The sequence below is a fragment of the Lutra lutra genome, chromosome 7 (genome assembly GCF_902655055.1).
Source record: "Lutra lutra chromosome 7, mLutLut1.2, whole genome shotgun sequence".
NCBI classification, from domain to species: Eukaryota; Metazoa; Chordata; class Mammalia; order Carnivora; family Mustelidae; genus Lutra; species Lutra lutra.
In genome coordinates, this window is record NC_062284.1 from 12,598,016 (window position 1) to 12,614,595 (window position 16,580).

Sequence of the window (16,580 nt, forward strand, 5' to 3'; positions counted from 1 at the left end):
CAGATAGTCCTGTCCAACCACCCTAGGATGTGTTTTTACATAGAACAACATGGGAGGTATGAAGAGCCAGAGAGGAGGGTGACTAGTGAAGGCCCTGCTGGTGCCTCTCTTCCGGTCTGCTAACAGGTCTCCCACACAGAGGGTTGGGGCTCCTTTCCTGCCTGGGCAGCAGTGGTCCTTCCAGGGCCGGGGGCCTCTAGTGGCTGCAGTGCTGGGAGCCTAGGGGAAAGGTCGAAGTGTCTGAAATCACCCTTGTGATCTTGGTGAATGAATGAGAAGATGAATTATATACACAGTCAAGGGACATCAGGGCTGGGACGGGTGGAGAAAAAGGCCTGTGTGAGAACCACAGATGCAGGAGCCGTGGGGCCTCTGTTCTAAGTGGGGAGGACGTGTGAGGCTTCAGACCATCCTGGGATCAGGGACCGTTGCTGCCTGGTTGTAGCATTTCATGATGTCACTGCCTGCAGAGGGGGTGGACCAGAGGACCCCAGCTTGTCTGCAACCCCTCACCATCCCTGCATCTCCTTGGGGCTACTGCTTCGGAACCCAGATTCTCTTGCTGCCTGAAGCTCTACTTGAGACACACACACACACACACACACACACACACACACACACACACATTGTGTGTGTGTGTGTGTGTGTGTGTGTTCATGTCTTGGAAGGTAGCCTACCCTCCAGGCAGGATCTCTGACTTGTGTTTGGCCCTCCCTGATGAGCACTGTGGATGGGAAGGACCAGTGACCACAGTGCTCCTAGTCCTCATATCTACTCTCAGAGGTTCGTGGTCATCAAAGCTGTCTTTGCAGGTTGACTGCCTGCCTCAGTTTGCCTGAAACTTTGGAGTTACCCAGCCTTGTTTGGAGGGAGAAATCCCGTGTTTCTCACACAAGAAATTAGCCCTGGCTAAGTAAGGCACCAGCCCGACAGGAACGTATCCAAAATGCGGGAAGACCATTAATTCACGTCCCTTACACTCTGTCTTTCCATGGAGACAGCTGTCCTTATCTCCAGCCCAGAACACCTCAAGGGGTCCGAGAGCTCTCCTGGACCCTGCATCTGTGCATCTAAAATCTGCACAGTGGATATGTTTACTATATCCCATACTAACTACCGACCATTTCCTTGCCCTGTGGGATCATTTCATGGGTACCTTCAGTTAGGAAACCCACACCCCTCCCATTCTGAGCTTTCGTTCAGAATTCCATTTTTTACTTTTTGCTTGGTGATTGTACAGACTCTGGAAGATAGGGTGGGAGGAAGGTCTTCCAGATCGCATTTTGAAATGTTCCCTCCTGAGCAATGAGCCCAAGTCTCTGCCATGTGATCTGCCCACTTCTCTTTGGTGGCAGAGGACCAGGGAGGCCCGCCATGCGAGGGACCTGGTGGGAGGGCTCAGCTGCTCCCACTTCATGCTGCCTGCCTGCTAGAGTCTGGATGAATGAGGGATGGCAGAGCAGCCTGGTGGTAGAGCAGAGTCAGCCTTATCTGTCCTCCGATCGAGGACTAAGTTGGCAGAGGCTGTAGCCAGAGGGGCTCTACCGAATCCAACTGTTATTACCAACACTGGCCACGTCTGCGGGAAGGCAGCCTGCGTACTCGAAATTGACCATGCAGATGGCAGACTCAAAGCGAATGACCTGATAAAGGCTATCTATCTCTGTAGGCTGATACCATTTTGCCTTTTGAAAGCGGGATTGTTTTTCTTTTTTCTTTTTTTACAGAAGCTATGTGAAAGTGGCGATCTGAATGCTTCTCTGACATCCCAACAATTTGAAGAACAATCTGTGAGTGACGTTTCTTAAAAAGAAACACTGGAGTAAATATAATTTCTTAGCAAATGTGTGGATCTGTATTTCTTTGCCTGTTTTTAAAGCATGCTGAAGCGGATCCACCTACAAAGGCAGGCCTTGCACATTATGGCTGGGAAAGATTAATTCAGGGTCTATCGATCTGTCAGTCTGGGACCGATTTTTCTAAAAATACAGAGCAGCTAGGCAGTTGAGTGAGACGGTAAAGGAGACAAAGCTGTTCGGAAGTGCTTTGAAACCTGGATGGGGGAAACTTTCAAAAGAAGGCTGTCAAGGGAGACCCAGCCACAAAATCGATTAATTGAATGTCCAATAAGTGAACGATAAATTACTTTATCTGTCCTTTCTCTTTGGAAAGACAAAAATTTGAACTAGAGTGCAAAGTTCTATTTCAACACTGTAGTTGGATTCATTGAATAAATATTAAAAAATGGACTTGGAGTCGACCTTGTGGCCGGTAGGAGTTGAAGAATTCCTGGACAGGGAAGTGAGCCATGTTGAGGGGAGGCAAGACTGAGGGTAAGTGGAGGAGACACCACGGTGGGGGCAGGGAATGGAGGAAAAGTATGCAAAGGGGAGAGCGCTCAAAGTGTGTCACATGTGGACATGGGAAGGGTATGTACCCGACAGATGTGTGGGCTCCAGGCTGACGGTGGAGTGGTCGTGAACAGAAATGTGGAGGAGGTGTGCCAGGGTGGAAAGGTTTGGTGGGAAAGGGGAGAAAATGAGGAAGTCGCTTTGCATCCGAGTCTGGACCCATGTCTGTGGGACATACGTGGAATCCACAGGTGCTACTCCCTCCCTCTGGGCTGCCCTTTGAGTTCCAGAAGAAAGAATCCTACCAGAAATCACTGAGCTTAAGGGTATGTCAGATACTGGCTTACCACGTGTGTGATTATGTTGGGGCAGAGTTAAGATTGCAGAGATATGATCGGGAATTCTGATAAAAAATCCCACTGGGGAGAAACATGAAGGATGTGCTAATAAATCATTGTAGCCAGGTCATCAAGCTTGGGGGTGGGAGATGCAGCTTGAAGATTTGCCTCTGTCGTGACTTTTGCTTCGGCTCTGAAATTCTCTCCCTCGGTCGCCAAACAGCAGACTTAACCTACTTCTCTGTCTGTGTAGATGTTTGGGGAAGCCGGCGATGGCTTGAGTAACCTGCCCAGTCCTTTTGCCTACCTCCTCACCATCCACCTGAAGGAAGGCCGGAACCTGGTCATCCGGGACCGCTGTGGTAAGCCTGGCACACCCGCGTCTGTACTCTTGTCTCTATGTGTTTAGGCCGCCTTTCGCATCTCCTGCAACAGAGCGGAGCTCAAATCTACACCCCTTAGGTATCAAGGCCTTGGCAGCAAAGTATTTAAATCCTCTGAATCTTACTGTCCTTTACTGTTATTAAATTAATAACAATAATGATAATAGTAATAATCACATAAAGTTGTTTTAAATGAGATAAGATGACGGTAATAGCTTTATGCCTGGCATATAGCAACTGCTCAAGAAAATGTTCCTTTGATTCTACTTTAATTATGCATAAGAAAAGATGTGAATGCATCCATAGCGTGAAGCCCTCAAACGTACACGTAGATGGAAATGCCCTTTGAATTCCATCTCCCTCCTGCCCTGCAATCCCACTGGACTCCTCACCCCCAGGATAACATTTGTTACCTTCATGATTTGATTTGTTCATTTTTTCTGTTTCTGTGCCTTTACACACACACACACGGGCACACATGTATATATATATATTTTTAAGCAGTTTTTTTCAAAGATTTTATTTATTTATTTATTTATTTATTTGAGAGAGAGAGAGAATGAGAGAGAGAGCATGAGATGGGGGAGGGTCAGAGGGAGAAGCAGACTCCCCGTCAAGCAGGGAGCCCGATGTGGGACTCAATCCCAGGACTCCAGGATCATGACCCGAGCCGAACGTAGTCGCCCAACCAACTGAGCCACCCAGGCGCCCACACATGTATATTTTTAATTAAAATACTCTAATGGCCGTGTTATTCTGCAATAAGCTTTTTTTGTGCTTCACTAAAGATGTCTTCAAGATTGACCATGTTTTTCTATGTAAATGTATCTCCTTTCTTTTAAATACCACATAATATTCCATAATAGGATATGTTGTTCATCTGTTTCTCGACTGACAATGCTTTTTCCTTCTTAGGAATATATATATGATACTGTGATGAACACCTCGAGTATGTTTTCATACACAGATGAGACTATATCCTGCAAAAACTAGCATGTGCTTAAGAGCAGACAGCCTGACGAGACTGTCTGGGCTCAAATCCTGCCCTTCTCCATTTATTGTTGTTTGATTTAGGAAATGTTCCTTGGCCCCTCTGTGACTTAGTTTCCTCAGCTCTAAAATGAGGATAGTAATATTAACCTTTGTTACAGGCTATTGGGAGTATTGAATGTAGTAACTTCTTTAGTACTTAAAACTATGTCTGGCTTCTAGCGCTTCATGAAAGCTAACTGTCTTCACCAGCTAGGACAGAACCTGGAGATGGAAGTCAAGATCCAGGGGATACACATTGTTAAATTTAAAAGATCCTGGCAAATTGCCCTCTAGGAGGTGCAGAATATGCCCTCTCTTACAGTATGTTTACAATTTCCCCACTTCCTCACTGTCGAGTATCTACTTTCCCATTCTTAGTTCTTGGCAATCTCATAGGTTGGGTGTTGACTCTCCTTGTTTTAATTTGTACTTTATGGATTATCACGATCACAAATGTGGTCTGGTCATTCATATTGCCTTATTTTGTGAGTTTCTCTCTATCTTCTGTCTAGCTTTCAACTTTTTCTTCTCTCTGTTTTTAATTCTTTTAACTTTCAGCATTAATGGTTGTTTGTTACATGTTACAAGTATTTTTTTTTTCCTCTCAATCTGTTGCTTATCTTTTATTTTTATGTTATTTTTATCCTTCAGAGATTTTACATTTCTTTACAAGCAAATATATTTGAGATTTCTTTATGGTATTTTAAAAAATTTGTTTAGTAAGAAAGACATTCTATTCTAAGGAATTGAGTGTCTCCCCTAGACCCTTCCCTCTGTTCTCAATATCTGCTAGCTTTTCTTTCTCATTCTTCCCATGACTTTTTCCTTTCAGGGAGAATTCCTCCATTTGGCCTTCCAGCTTTCTCATTTTCTTGTCCATTGTGACCACTGTGCTGTTCCATTCATGTGTTGAATTGCCACTTTTTAAATTTTTATATCAGCCTATGATTGTTTCCTAAATGAGATGATACCATCCTATGTGTGAAAATACTAAGTAGACATTTAAAATCTCCTGTTCGTACTTTATCTCTTAGCTATTCCAGTTGGCATGTTGCTGCTCATCTTTTTGTGTGTCTCTGTGTCCCTGTCCCCCCATCCAGGGATGTTATTTTTGCTTACTGTGTCCTCTCTTCCCTGTTAGCAAGGAGGACTGGGACACATGACTGGACAGGCTGAACCAGTGGTTCAGGATGGCTCCTTGCCATTCCTCCCAGTTATCACCGGTTCCTAGTTACCACCTATCACTTGAAGCTTTCCTCCCTGGCTTACTGTTCATGCTTGCATTCAAGGGGATTGCAATCATTGCTTGGCATCAAGGGGAGAGGACGGTCCTGGGTCACCCAGCTGCTGTACATATACTACGCCAACCAGTGACCCTGATGTTTTCTCAGACTGTCTTCTGCTTCCTGTATCCGCTGCCTGCAAAGTCAGAGCATCCATGGTTTACCTGGCACACGCCCTCACATTCTCCCACCCAGTCCTGCTTCTGAAAGCTCTTGTGTTGCTGTGATTTTCTTCTGCTCATGTTTTAGATTATGGATTCATCTATCAATCTGATCTCACCTGAGTTCCATCTTTCAGGGTATATAAAATATTCCAACTTTTAAAAAAAAAGGTTTTATTTATTTATTTATTTATTTAGAGAGAGAGAGCACAAGCAGGAGGGACAGAAGGAGAGGAAGAGAGAGAATCTCAAGCACACTCTGCACACTGAATGTGGAGCCTGACCTGGAGTTTGATCTCATGACCCTGAGATCAGGGCCTGAGATCATGACCTGAGCTGAAACCAAAAATCAGTCACTTAACCAACTGTGCCACCCAGGCACCATCCATTTTTTTTTTTTTTAAACAAAATTACTCTCTCTCTCTCTCCCCCTTTGTCTTTTCTCAGACACAGGATTTCAAAGTAGTGGAAAAACCTCTCATGTTTTTACTCATTGGTTAATTTTTTTTCCACCAAAAATCATAATTTCTCTCAGTCATATGACTTCCAGTGTTCTACCACTTACATGCTATAGTTATAAACTCATGCATTTTAATAAATCCATGTCTTATGTTATTATTAATGATTTGATCAGGTAACATTTCACACCTGAAGTAACATTGAGGCAACAGTCATGAACCAGTGTGAAGTGAACTCCCACAAAAATCCCAACTCTTGCTCTCAATTTGCATAGTGTCCCATGGGTGCTTCTGTCAAACTAAGATCTTCATCGAGCTTGTTCTGTGAAAGCTTATCTGGAGTGGGAAGTGTGTTCCATGGAGAGTGTATTTAACTTTCCAAAGAAGAAAGTATTCTAAACCTTTTAAAAAAACATGGTTTTTCTTTTGTTTTGTTTTAAATTTTGGAACTCCACTAATAGTTTGTAACTTTGGGGATGAGTGCAGACCCTGGACTACTTCTACAAACCAGCTCCTCTCTTTCTAGTGGACCCACCATCTCTGGATCTTTCTCTCAGTGGTCTGGCTCCACCACCCTTGACATATCCTAATGATGCACTTACTGCACATTCCTAGTAGATGGCAGTAAACTTAGTAGATGATGAAGAAGGCATCGCACATATCAGAAAATGACCAGAAGAATGGGGTGTGTATGTTTCTGCTCCATATCTTTGCCCTTTTAGAGACAAAAGAGAAACTGTCATCTGTACTATCATCCCAGCCATTGTCATCTCTGAATAGTTTCATCAGAGTTAAACATCATATGACTTTGGCTTTATCTTGTGTAAACTCAATATGATCCAAATAAAATACCTAGTAAGGCATCTAGGTCATCAACTGTGCTGTTCCAGCACCTCTATCTTTTGGAACCAGTAGTGACTGTTCTTGTCTGTTTTCTTTTATTTACTGGGAAAGTTCATCATTATTGAGAAAATCTCTCTCTCCCAGGCAGTTCTTTTTCTGTACTTGGAGGTATGGTGTGCCTTTCTACACGGTGACTCTATAAATTTCTGCTTGATTTTCATAAGCATTATGTTAGTGATCAGGGAAATGTTCCAGAGACCCCTCAAGGCAGGTAGCATTCAAGTGGGCACTGTTGATTTAGGCAGGGATCGGAACGACCATCATACATGCTCCCACTCCTGACTCCTTGCCTGGGACAGACATTCTTTATCAGTACAATGATAATTTCTATGCGACCCACAGCATCAGAATTTTATCCAACACAGTCCTTTGGTCCAATAGTTTTCAAATTTGAATGAACACCAGGGTAGCCTGGAGGGCTGATTAAAACACACATGGTCCACCCCCAGAGTTTCTGATTCAGCAAGTCTGGGTGGCATGGGGGTGGGGAGACCAAGGATTTGCATTTCTAACAAGTTCAGGGCAATCCTGAATGGGTGGCCCAGGAAACACACTTGAGCACCGTTGTTCTAGGCAACCGCCATCCACCAGTACGTGTTGGCACGTGAGAACAAGCACTAGCTTCTCCTGAAGAGCAGAGTCTCAATTCTCTGTTAGGCACAACATCTCCTTTTCCTGAGGCTTTACCTTGTTCTTTCTTTGCTCTCCAGTGCTCTTAAGTTTGTATTCTCTGAACATAATTTAATTTGATATTAACCTGATTAACACAATTCGATACAGAGAACTGTTTGATATGCCAAAATACTAAATACAAAAGGATTTTTGAATTATCCACAAATTACTGTTATTTATTCTATGAAACATGTCCTCCAGTTCTGTGGATATAAGCTGGATAGCCAATTGATACATTATGAAATATCCTTCAAGATTCATTCAGATGCCACTTCTTCTTCTTCTTCTTTTTTTTTTTTAGATTTTATTTATTTGAGAGGGAGAGAATGAGAGAGAGAGAACACAAGATGGGGGAGGGTCAGAGGGAGAAGGAGACTCCCTGCTGAGCAGGGAGCCCGATGTGGGACTCAATCCTTGGACTACAGGATCATGACCTGAGCCGAAGGCAGATGCTTAACCAACTGAGCCACCCAGGCACCCCCAGATGCCACTTCTTTGTCTGTTTATCACAGACACAAGTTCTCTCTCATGTCAAGCCTATAAAAATGTTACCTCCATGAAACATACACTTTTACTCTTAACTGGATAAATGACCAAGTTGCTGTATTAAGATATTAGCACTCTATTAGCTGAATGGCGATTTTATTCATCTTGTATATCCTATAGTGCCACAGTGATGGTTTACACATAGAATGCTTCCTTAAGGAAATCTACCAGGAGCTTAAAGAAAAGGAATGCTAAAGACTGTAGTAGGAGGGGAAAACATCCTCCCCAAAGGGAAGAGAATTCGGTCACTCACTCCCTCCTTCAGTTAGTGAGCATGGTTGAGTACCTTCCATGAGATGAGCGCTGCACTGCTTCTCTCCTAGGACCCGATGGTGAAAGTCACGGAAGAGATTCAGATGATTTTGGAAATTCAGGACCTCATACAGATTACCTGCTTCAATGGCCAATCCAACAGAAGCTTGAATTCTGGAGACTGAAGTCCAGAGACTATGTGACCTACCAAGGTCACACAGGGACGCGGTGTGTGAGGGAGCTCTCTGCATAGCCTGGGTGGCTCAGTGGGGCAAGGAGAGGTTTGGACATTATAGCCTATTTCCCAGCTTGGGACCTCCTATGGCAACTCCCTCAACCTCTCTGAAGTTGAGTTTACCCATCAGTAAAATGGGCATGATGTCATGATGCCATTATAAGGCAGTGGAGTCATTAGAATGAACAAAAAGGAAGTAGATGTAACATAGAACCATACATATAGAAAACACTCAGTAAAGGATAATGAGTGTTATTATGGTTCTTTTTTTTTTTAAGGTTTTATTTATTTATTTGACAGAGAGAGACACAGCAAGAGAGGGAACACAAGGAGTGGGAGAGGGAGAAGCAGGCTTCCCACCTAGCAGGGAGCCTGATGCAGGGCTCGATCCCAAGATCCTGGGATCATGACCTGAGCTGAAGGCAGATGCTTAATGACTGAGCCATCCAGGTGCCCCATGTGTTGTTATAGTTGTTAATGAATAATAGTAATGAGGATAGCCTATATTCCTGACTCCCAGTGAAGAGCTTGGTCCTCTGTTCCACGTCAACGTCCCCATCAGTGACCTTGGAACTGGGTCCTTCACCAGTCTCAGTTTGTCGCACCCCCGTGCCCTCTCTTTATGCTCCAACTACAAACATAGGAGTTTGTTTATATTTTGTTTTCCTGATAGTGAATCATAGTGAATCATGTATTTAATGTTTAAGCCTCAAGCAGAATGGGTCAAATGGACCAGATAATGATTTTCCGTTACGACAGGTCGGCTTTTGGAATATCGTTGAGATGTTTTGGGTCCTTGGCCCTGGAGGGACTGCTCTGGGATACCGAAGTCAGTTGCACAGTGTCATTTTTGAATGTTTAGGGAGAAAAACCGTTTTTTTGATGAATCATCCTCTGAGGAAAGAGTTTGGTATTTTCTTTAGATTGTTGTGTAATCGGTATCGCTTATGTAACTTTCTGTCTAGGATGTGGTTGGCAACTTTTTCTGTCCAGGGCCAGAAAGTAAATATTTTAGGATTTATGGGTCATAAGGGCTCAGTGACAGCTACTTACCTCTTGCTGGTGTAGCGCCAGAAGAGCCATTATCTTTAGATCCATTTTAATGATTCATTTCCTTTTTGGTCACAGAGCTGCATCACTGAAGAGGAAAGAGAAGAATCGTTGACAGTGTGACTCTCAGGTGCCGATAATCCATTGTACAAAACTGACAGAAGTTATCCAGAGTGCTATATCACATCTGGTGTATTATTTAATGTTTTCTAAAGTGAAAAATGTTAGCAGCTTTCCAAAAGGCCAAATAGAAGTAATTCTTGGTTCGGATTAGCATCTAAAGATAATATGCAAACTCACGGTCATGATTAGGTTGGACTCTACAACTTTATTTACCAAAACAAGCCGTGGGCTGGATTTGACCCATGGGCCAAAGTTTGCCAACCTGCATCTTAGAATACTATGTTCTGATTTTGGAATTTGGCTCTCAGAAACTGCTTTTTAGTGGAGCAGAGTAAAAACTTGATTTAAAATGAAGAAGTTGTCATCTAAATTTGGGAAAGCTCACACTTTCAATTGCAGTAGCTAGGAAACATTTCAGTAATATGACCTCAAATGAAAGAAAAATGTCTGGGGATATTAGGTGGTAAAAGGCCATTTTTTTCTATATATATATATTTTTTTATTGGGCAGTAAAGTGGAAAGTCATGGTATCTAGGAAAAGACATTTCTGACATCCCCCAGGAAACGGGCTTACAAGGAGCTTACAAGGCTTGTCACTGAGGATTGGAAACTTTCAGTCGGTTGACCCGTCCGAAAACAAGTGGGAGGCAGGTTCTCAGACCCCAGAGCACCTCTCTTTATTATGATACCATCAGCCAGGCCTGGATGGTAGACTTTTTTCGTGTAAAGAGTGCTGTGGACATTTTATCGAAATCTCTCATTTCTCTGGCTCAAACACAATGCTGGTTTTTAAAAATAGACTATCAAGGTGGAATTTTGAGATTTTCTGGGGTTTTGGGTGAAGTTGGTTCAACTTTACACTTGAGAATTATTCTTTGGGCAGAATTAGGAGGGAGCTCTGGCTTCGGAACAATGGGCAGGTTTAGCCATCAGAGGGTCTTTTGTTGTCAACTGGTCTTTCCCTTGTACAGAATATGTGTTGTGTGTGTGTGGGGGGCTGTATGCCACGTGCACTGAACAAACCCAGCAAAGCCTACAGGTCATTCCAAAGCACTGATGTTAGTGGGTGGCCAGTAACTCCCTGCCATGGACATGTCTCTACCTGCAGCCATCATCCTGGATATAAGAATAGCACTTGGGAGGCTGAGAGGGTTTGATGAGGTTGTGCTAGCAGTGTGGCCCCATTTAGAAGATTGCCCCCTACAGGTCGTTTTCTAGGTCTTCATGAATTTGCTTCCATTCCCTGGCAGGTGGTGTTTTAGCCTTGCCTGAACTCGGTCCAGTATTGGGGAGCTCGGTCCTTATTAAATAGCCCTATTCTTTCTGCTGAGCACATAGGGTGCTGTAGTGGTGTTTCTGGAATGAGCCTACTTGAATGCTGTAAATGTCCAGGCATTGTCTTGAGCTCATCTTCCTGAGCAATCTGAGGGAAAGCCCAGAATCCCCACCTCTCTGCTCTCTCCCAGATACTGCCTGTGGCCTGTGGGTATGTCTTTCCCTAAGCCAGGCTCAGGTTATCTTATTTATTTATTTATTTATTTATTTATTTATTTATTTTTGCTCTACTTCCCTTTTCCTCATCCTCACTTCTTCCTTTATACTTCCCATTTCCTTCCCACTTTTTTTTTTTTTTTTTTTCCCCTCTCTTGGAGGTTCTTCAGGCTGTAATATTTTTCACCAAAGACGACACACACACACATACCCATTTTGGGTTCTCCATCTGAAGCTCATTTACTCTTGGGGGTCTTACCTTTCTAGATTGGTAAAGCACATGGAAGATGGTGTGACCAATTTTAAGTCCTCCTACTTTATAATTAGGCTGATGCATAAGGAGAGTTTAACTTGGACTCTGTTTCACTTGGACGGAAAGGTGGTCAGGGAGATATTTTGGGGTCTTAAACCTGGCAGTGCTCATGCCAACAGCCTTGCTTTCTAGGCCTGGGGTGAGCACTGCTCTGTGACATGGGAAGGCCTCTTATCCTGGGAAGAATGCTCAGCTCAAATCCTGTTAAAACCTCCAGCATTAGTTCCTGGAAACCCAGAGCCCTTGTATTAAAACCCTGCTTTTCCTTGATGTGAAGACAGAGAAGCCCTAGAACACTGTGTTGCTGATGCCCTCTGCTGCTCACTTTTCAGTGTTGCAAAAGTCCTTGGAAGGAGTTCATTGTAACATGATCCGGGCCACAAAAATCACTTTGGTTGGAGGCTTGAAGGCTGAGGGTTGATGGTGCATTTTGAGGTGGGTTTTAGGTGATGAAAATTCAGGACCCATTCATCTAGCAAACTTCTCTTTCTCTCCTTTTCCAGCACAGGTAGGTGGTTGACCTTTGTTTTTAGTGCAGTAACAACTTCATTTGCACATTGCAGGAAGAATATGTTGGATGAGTCATTTTCCTCTTTGGAAAGAATCACTTAGACAAAAAATATAAGAGGTTCCACCAGTGTGAAAAGTCTGGCATGTGACAGGTGTTTAGTAATTACTGATCTTCTACCCAAAAATTCGAATGTCTGGTTCCTCTGTTTTCTGACCTCCTTTCCTTTTGCAATAGCAAAATAGGCTAATTTTTATCCTTTTAACTTTTTTATGATTATGTATTTCTTCTTTAAAAAGAAAAGATACCGTTGTATTAGAGCTGGCAAGATACCCATTGTCCTCTTTGCAGCTGTAATTGGGGGACAGATGGGGTGTTTCTAGAACCCTGTTCTTGGTGTTGTGTCCTGAGGAACAGCCATACGGCTTCCTGGCAGGTGTGTTCTGAGTGGTGTTAGCCTCCAGACAGCTCTCTGGAGCCTGAGCCAGACCCCCGGCTGTCTCTTCCATGTATCCTGCTTTGTCTGAAAAAAACATCTTTTGCTTTTGTGCCCTAATGTGGAGTTTTGGTGAATGCAAGTCCTGGACCCTGGGTGCAGACCCCCCTGGGTTTGGGTGGTAACGCAGATGCCATCTAGTGAAGGTTGTGAGGATTCTCCTGGTGTGAATGCCTCGCAGGGACATGGGGGGTATGGGTGGGGTTGGAGGACACAGAGCAGCACAACAGTAAACAGTACGGAGTATTGTGACTGTGTCCACTTGTCTTTATTCTTGTCAGCGTTTCATTTTGCATTATCTCTCTGGGAAGGGAAGGACTCACGGCATTTCTGCCAGTCCTATAATCATCTTTCTTCCCAGTTTCTTGATCATTTGTTTTATTGTTTACATATCCTTTGCTTTGTCTCTTTTTGGAATAGATTGTTTCCTTCCCTCTCTGACCCTCTGCCCCCAGGGTGGGGGGCAAAGGGTGATGGTGGCGAAGGGTGTTTTCTGAGACCAATTCCCACTCTGTGTTTCTGCAGCAGCAGACATGAAGGAGAAGCTCGTTTTTAGTGATTGGAATAAGGACTGTAGTATGGGTTGATGGTTTTATTTTCCCCATCTTAAATTTAATTCAGAAAATAGTGGCCAACTTGGCCAGTCATGGGATGGTGGACAGCATCCTCCTTGGTCACTCACTGGCTTTAACCTGCTTGATCATTTGCTTTTTTTTTTTTCCCCCCACCACACGTGTTTTTTTCCCATACGATCAAAATTCCATTTTGAGAAGAAATGAGAAGATGAATATAGTACATCATTCTTTGTTTAATCAATATTCCAGTTTCTTTCAACATTTTTATACTAAGTAATAATGCACCATGCAAACATTGCTGTGCCTAAAATCTGGGCGTATGACTTTCTTTTTTATTCCTTTGCAGATGTGTTGTGTCCATTAATCTGAGCATTTCAAGGTTCTCATTATAGAATTGCAGCTGGCAATATCTCCCTCTGTTGCTCACCCACCAATAGCATATTACATGGTCGACTTTCCACTTCTCACCTACGCTGTGTGTAGATTTTATCTTTGTTAATTTGATAGAGAAAAAGTATTTTATTTGTTTCAATTTCTATTAGTAATTTTGGTCCCTCAGATGCGTTTGGTTATGAGCTATTTGCTTCTCTTTTGTGCAAAACCCGTTCTATCTGTTACTGCCACTCATTCTTCTTTTCGCTAGATATGTTCCAGTATATTTTTCTAATTTCCCATTTGCCTTCTAAATTGTTTATAAAGTTTTGTTGCAAAATTCTTTTCAAGTCTTACAATCCTATTCTAGAGAGTTTCTTCCTTTGTTTTTATAAGGGCATTCTGTCTTGAAAGGGATACACACCAACCTATATTTATTCTCGTTGCTGGTTTTTTTGACATTTTTCTTTTATCTCTTTGATCTGTCTCAAGTTTATTTTTTATTTTCTGGCTCAGAGTAGGAACTTAGATTTACTTTTTGCCAAATGGCTATTTAATTAGCAAGGACTAAATATTCCTTTCCCTAATGATTTGATTGCCACTTTTTAATTGTGTATTAAAATGCAATACACATTAAGGTCGCTTCTTGGATTTCTCTTTGAACCCTGCAGATGTTTTGTTCTGTTTCTGTTCATATGCCAGCACCACACCAGTGTTACTGTATCAAAAGATCACAATCAGTACTCTTGCAAAATCTGGGGTTTTCTTCACGTTGGAGTACCTTCTCTGAACAGCAGATGGCGTAAGAGCACTGGCTTGCTCTGCGCGAGCAACAGAAACCCAGCCCTCCAGTGTATGAGGTTGTCATTCAAGAGTCAACTTGAGACTTTCAGAGAGGCAGACCCCCTTCTGAAATCACAGGGAGTGCTTGGCTTTTCTCTGCTTGCTGGGGTGTGCTAACCTGCCAAGCTCCCTCAGCAAGTAAGTGGAGCTGATTTTTGAAACCCGTTTCTGTTGATCCCTTTCCCACTTTGATACAGAGCATCCTTGGTCGGCCGTGTTTGTCCGTAGAGCCTTAATGTGTTCCCACAATGGAACCCTTTTCTTGTACTTTGCTTTGGGATTCTGTGCCTCCTGACCACCTTATTAGAAGGTCTTGGTACTCTCCTGTTTTATAGAGTCGGTTAAGCTCTTCCTTCGGGGGGATCCCGTCCCAATTCATAGGAAGTGCCTTGGACCGAGACCAGCATGTTTCCTGTATCTGCTGCACATAACAAACGGCCTTACATCCAACTGAAGATCATTGACTTGAACTTAATGTAGCATGTCTTCCATTTGGTGGAAGGGGGCTTCTCCAGACTGAGTGTTTTTTTTTTTTTTTTAAGATTTTATTTATTTATTTGACAGACAGATCACAAGTAGGCAGAGAGGCAGAGAGAGAGGGGAGGGAAGTAGGCTCCCTGCTGAGCAGAGAGCCCGATGTGGGGCTCGATCCCAGGACCCTGAGATCATGACCTGAGCCGAAGGCAGAAGCTTTAACCCACTGAGCCCTCCAGGCACCCCCAGAGTGAGTGGTTTTATCAGTTGCTCATTTCTGTATCAATACAACATGGTCCCCATTGCATGCTGTGTTTTCAGGAGTTCTGTTTCCTTATTCCGTTTCATCGTGAGGTTGATCTGGTGTGTTCTGCTACAGGGTGTGTGGGCGTTTTATACAGAGAATTAAGTTCAGAGGGGGCATCCGTATATATCTGTACGTCCTGTGATTTTCTTGTGGCGTAGTTGAGATTGTCGTCCCATCATGCCATCATCACACCTCAGACACACCTGGCACATTGAAGCCGAGGCAGAGAACACAGCATGTGACAGTGAAGGCGATTATTCCAGAAGCCATCCCCGTGTAACCAGCTACCACAAAGCTTAGCAACCCCAAACCACCCCATGCTTGTGAATTCTGGGGGTGGGAATTTTCACAAGGCCCACTGTGAATGGCTTCTCTTTGCCACATGCTGTCTGCCATCTCTGCTGGGAAAACTTGAAGGTTGAGAATGTCTCACCTGTTGGGAGTGATTATCTGGGGGCTTGAAGCCCTGTTTACGCCAATGTTGGGAACCTGCTGGAAGACCAGGTCTGTTCCACTCAAGGCCGCTCTGTGAAACACCGTGGCTCAGAGTTATCACGCCTCTGATGTGGCAGCCATGTGTAGGGCACAAGGCAGGAGCTGGATCCCCCCGTGTGGCCCAGCCTTGGAAGGAAAACCGTGTGACTTTCTCCACGCTGCATTGGCTGGAGCCGTCATCCTGATTCAGAGGGAGGGGACAAGGTGAGGCTTTAAAGTTGCTCTAGTTACGAAGACTTCACAAGGATGTGGATCTGAGTCTGAGGCTTGGCTCTGAGAACTCACTAACTTTCCTTGTCTTTCAAACAACAACATAAATAATGCTATCCCTTCCAGCTTTGGGAGGATTAAATGAGAGCATGACCGCCGTGAATGTCATTGCAAAGCTCCCATCCTTTGTCTCTTCTCTGTGGAGGCTGCTGTCTCTTTCATTACATTTAAACTTACGCTCCCAAACAATAGCCTGGGCTGAGGACATTTTTAGGATTTGTATGAACAGAAGGGAGAAAATTAGGGTACGAATAATGGTGCGTGCTTTGGTAGTGTGTATATCTGGAGCTCCCAGTGGTGATAACGTACAGATCTGGTAGCTTGTGCTCTCTGCAGGGATGCTGGGCAGGTGTATTCATGGGTCATGTGACTCACTCTTGTCTTCTTTTTTGCCTTCACCCACTTTATAGTCTCTTCACATGGCTGCATCCTGGTCACTGCCTCCCCTCTCCTTTTCCACTGTTGTTAGGTCTTTTTCTAAGTTTATCTGGGTCCTTCATAGTTTGACATGACAGGGACAGTCATAACTAGTGCAGGAAGCAGAGGTTCACACCCCTGCATGCTTTGGACCAAAACTATGGCTGTAAACACTGCTCAGTGGCCACTTCGCCAAAAGCCAATTTGTCCAATAATCTGTTCACCAAATGGC

At 43.7% G+C, this 16,580-nt stretch overlaps 1 protein-coding gene across 3 annotated transcripts in view; it reads left to right on the forward strand.

Moving 5' to 3' along the window:
• MCTP2 (multiple C2 and transmembrane domain containing 2) overlaps positions 1–16,580 on the forward strand; it is a 242,419-nt gene that overhangs the window by 70,533 nt on the left and 155,306 nt on the right. For 2 of the 3 annotated variants that reach the window (XM_047737123.1, XM_047737124.1), the window contains exons 3-4: positions 1,728–1,790; positions 2,943–3,051. In XM_047737123.1, the coding sequence (XP_047593079.1) occupies positions 1,728–1,790; positions 2,943–3,051 (172 nt within the window). The remainder of the gene's footprint in view (positions 1–1,727; positions 1,791–2,942; positions 3,052–16,580) is intronic. The other variant, XM_047737121.1, reaches the window with a different exon arrangement.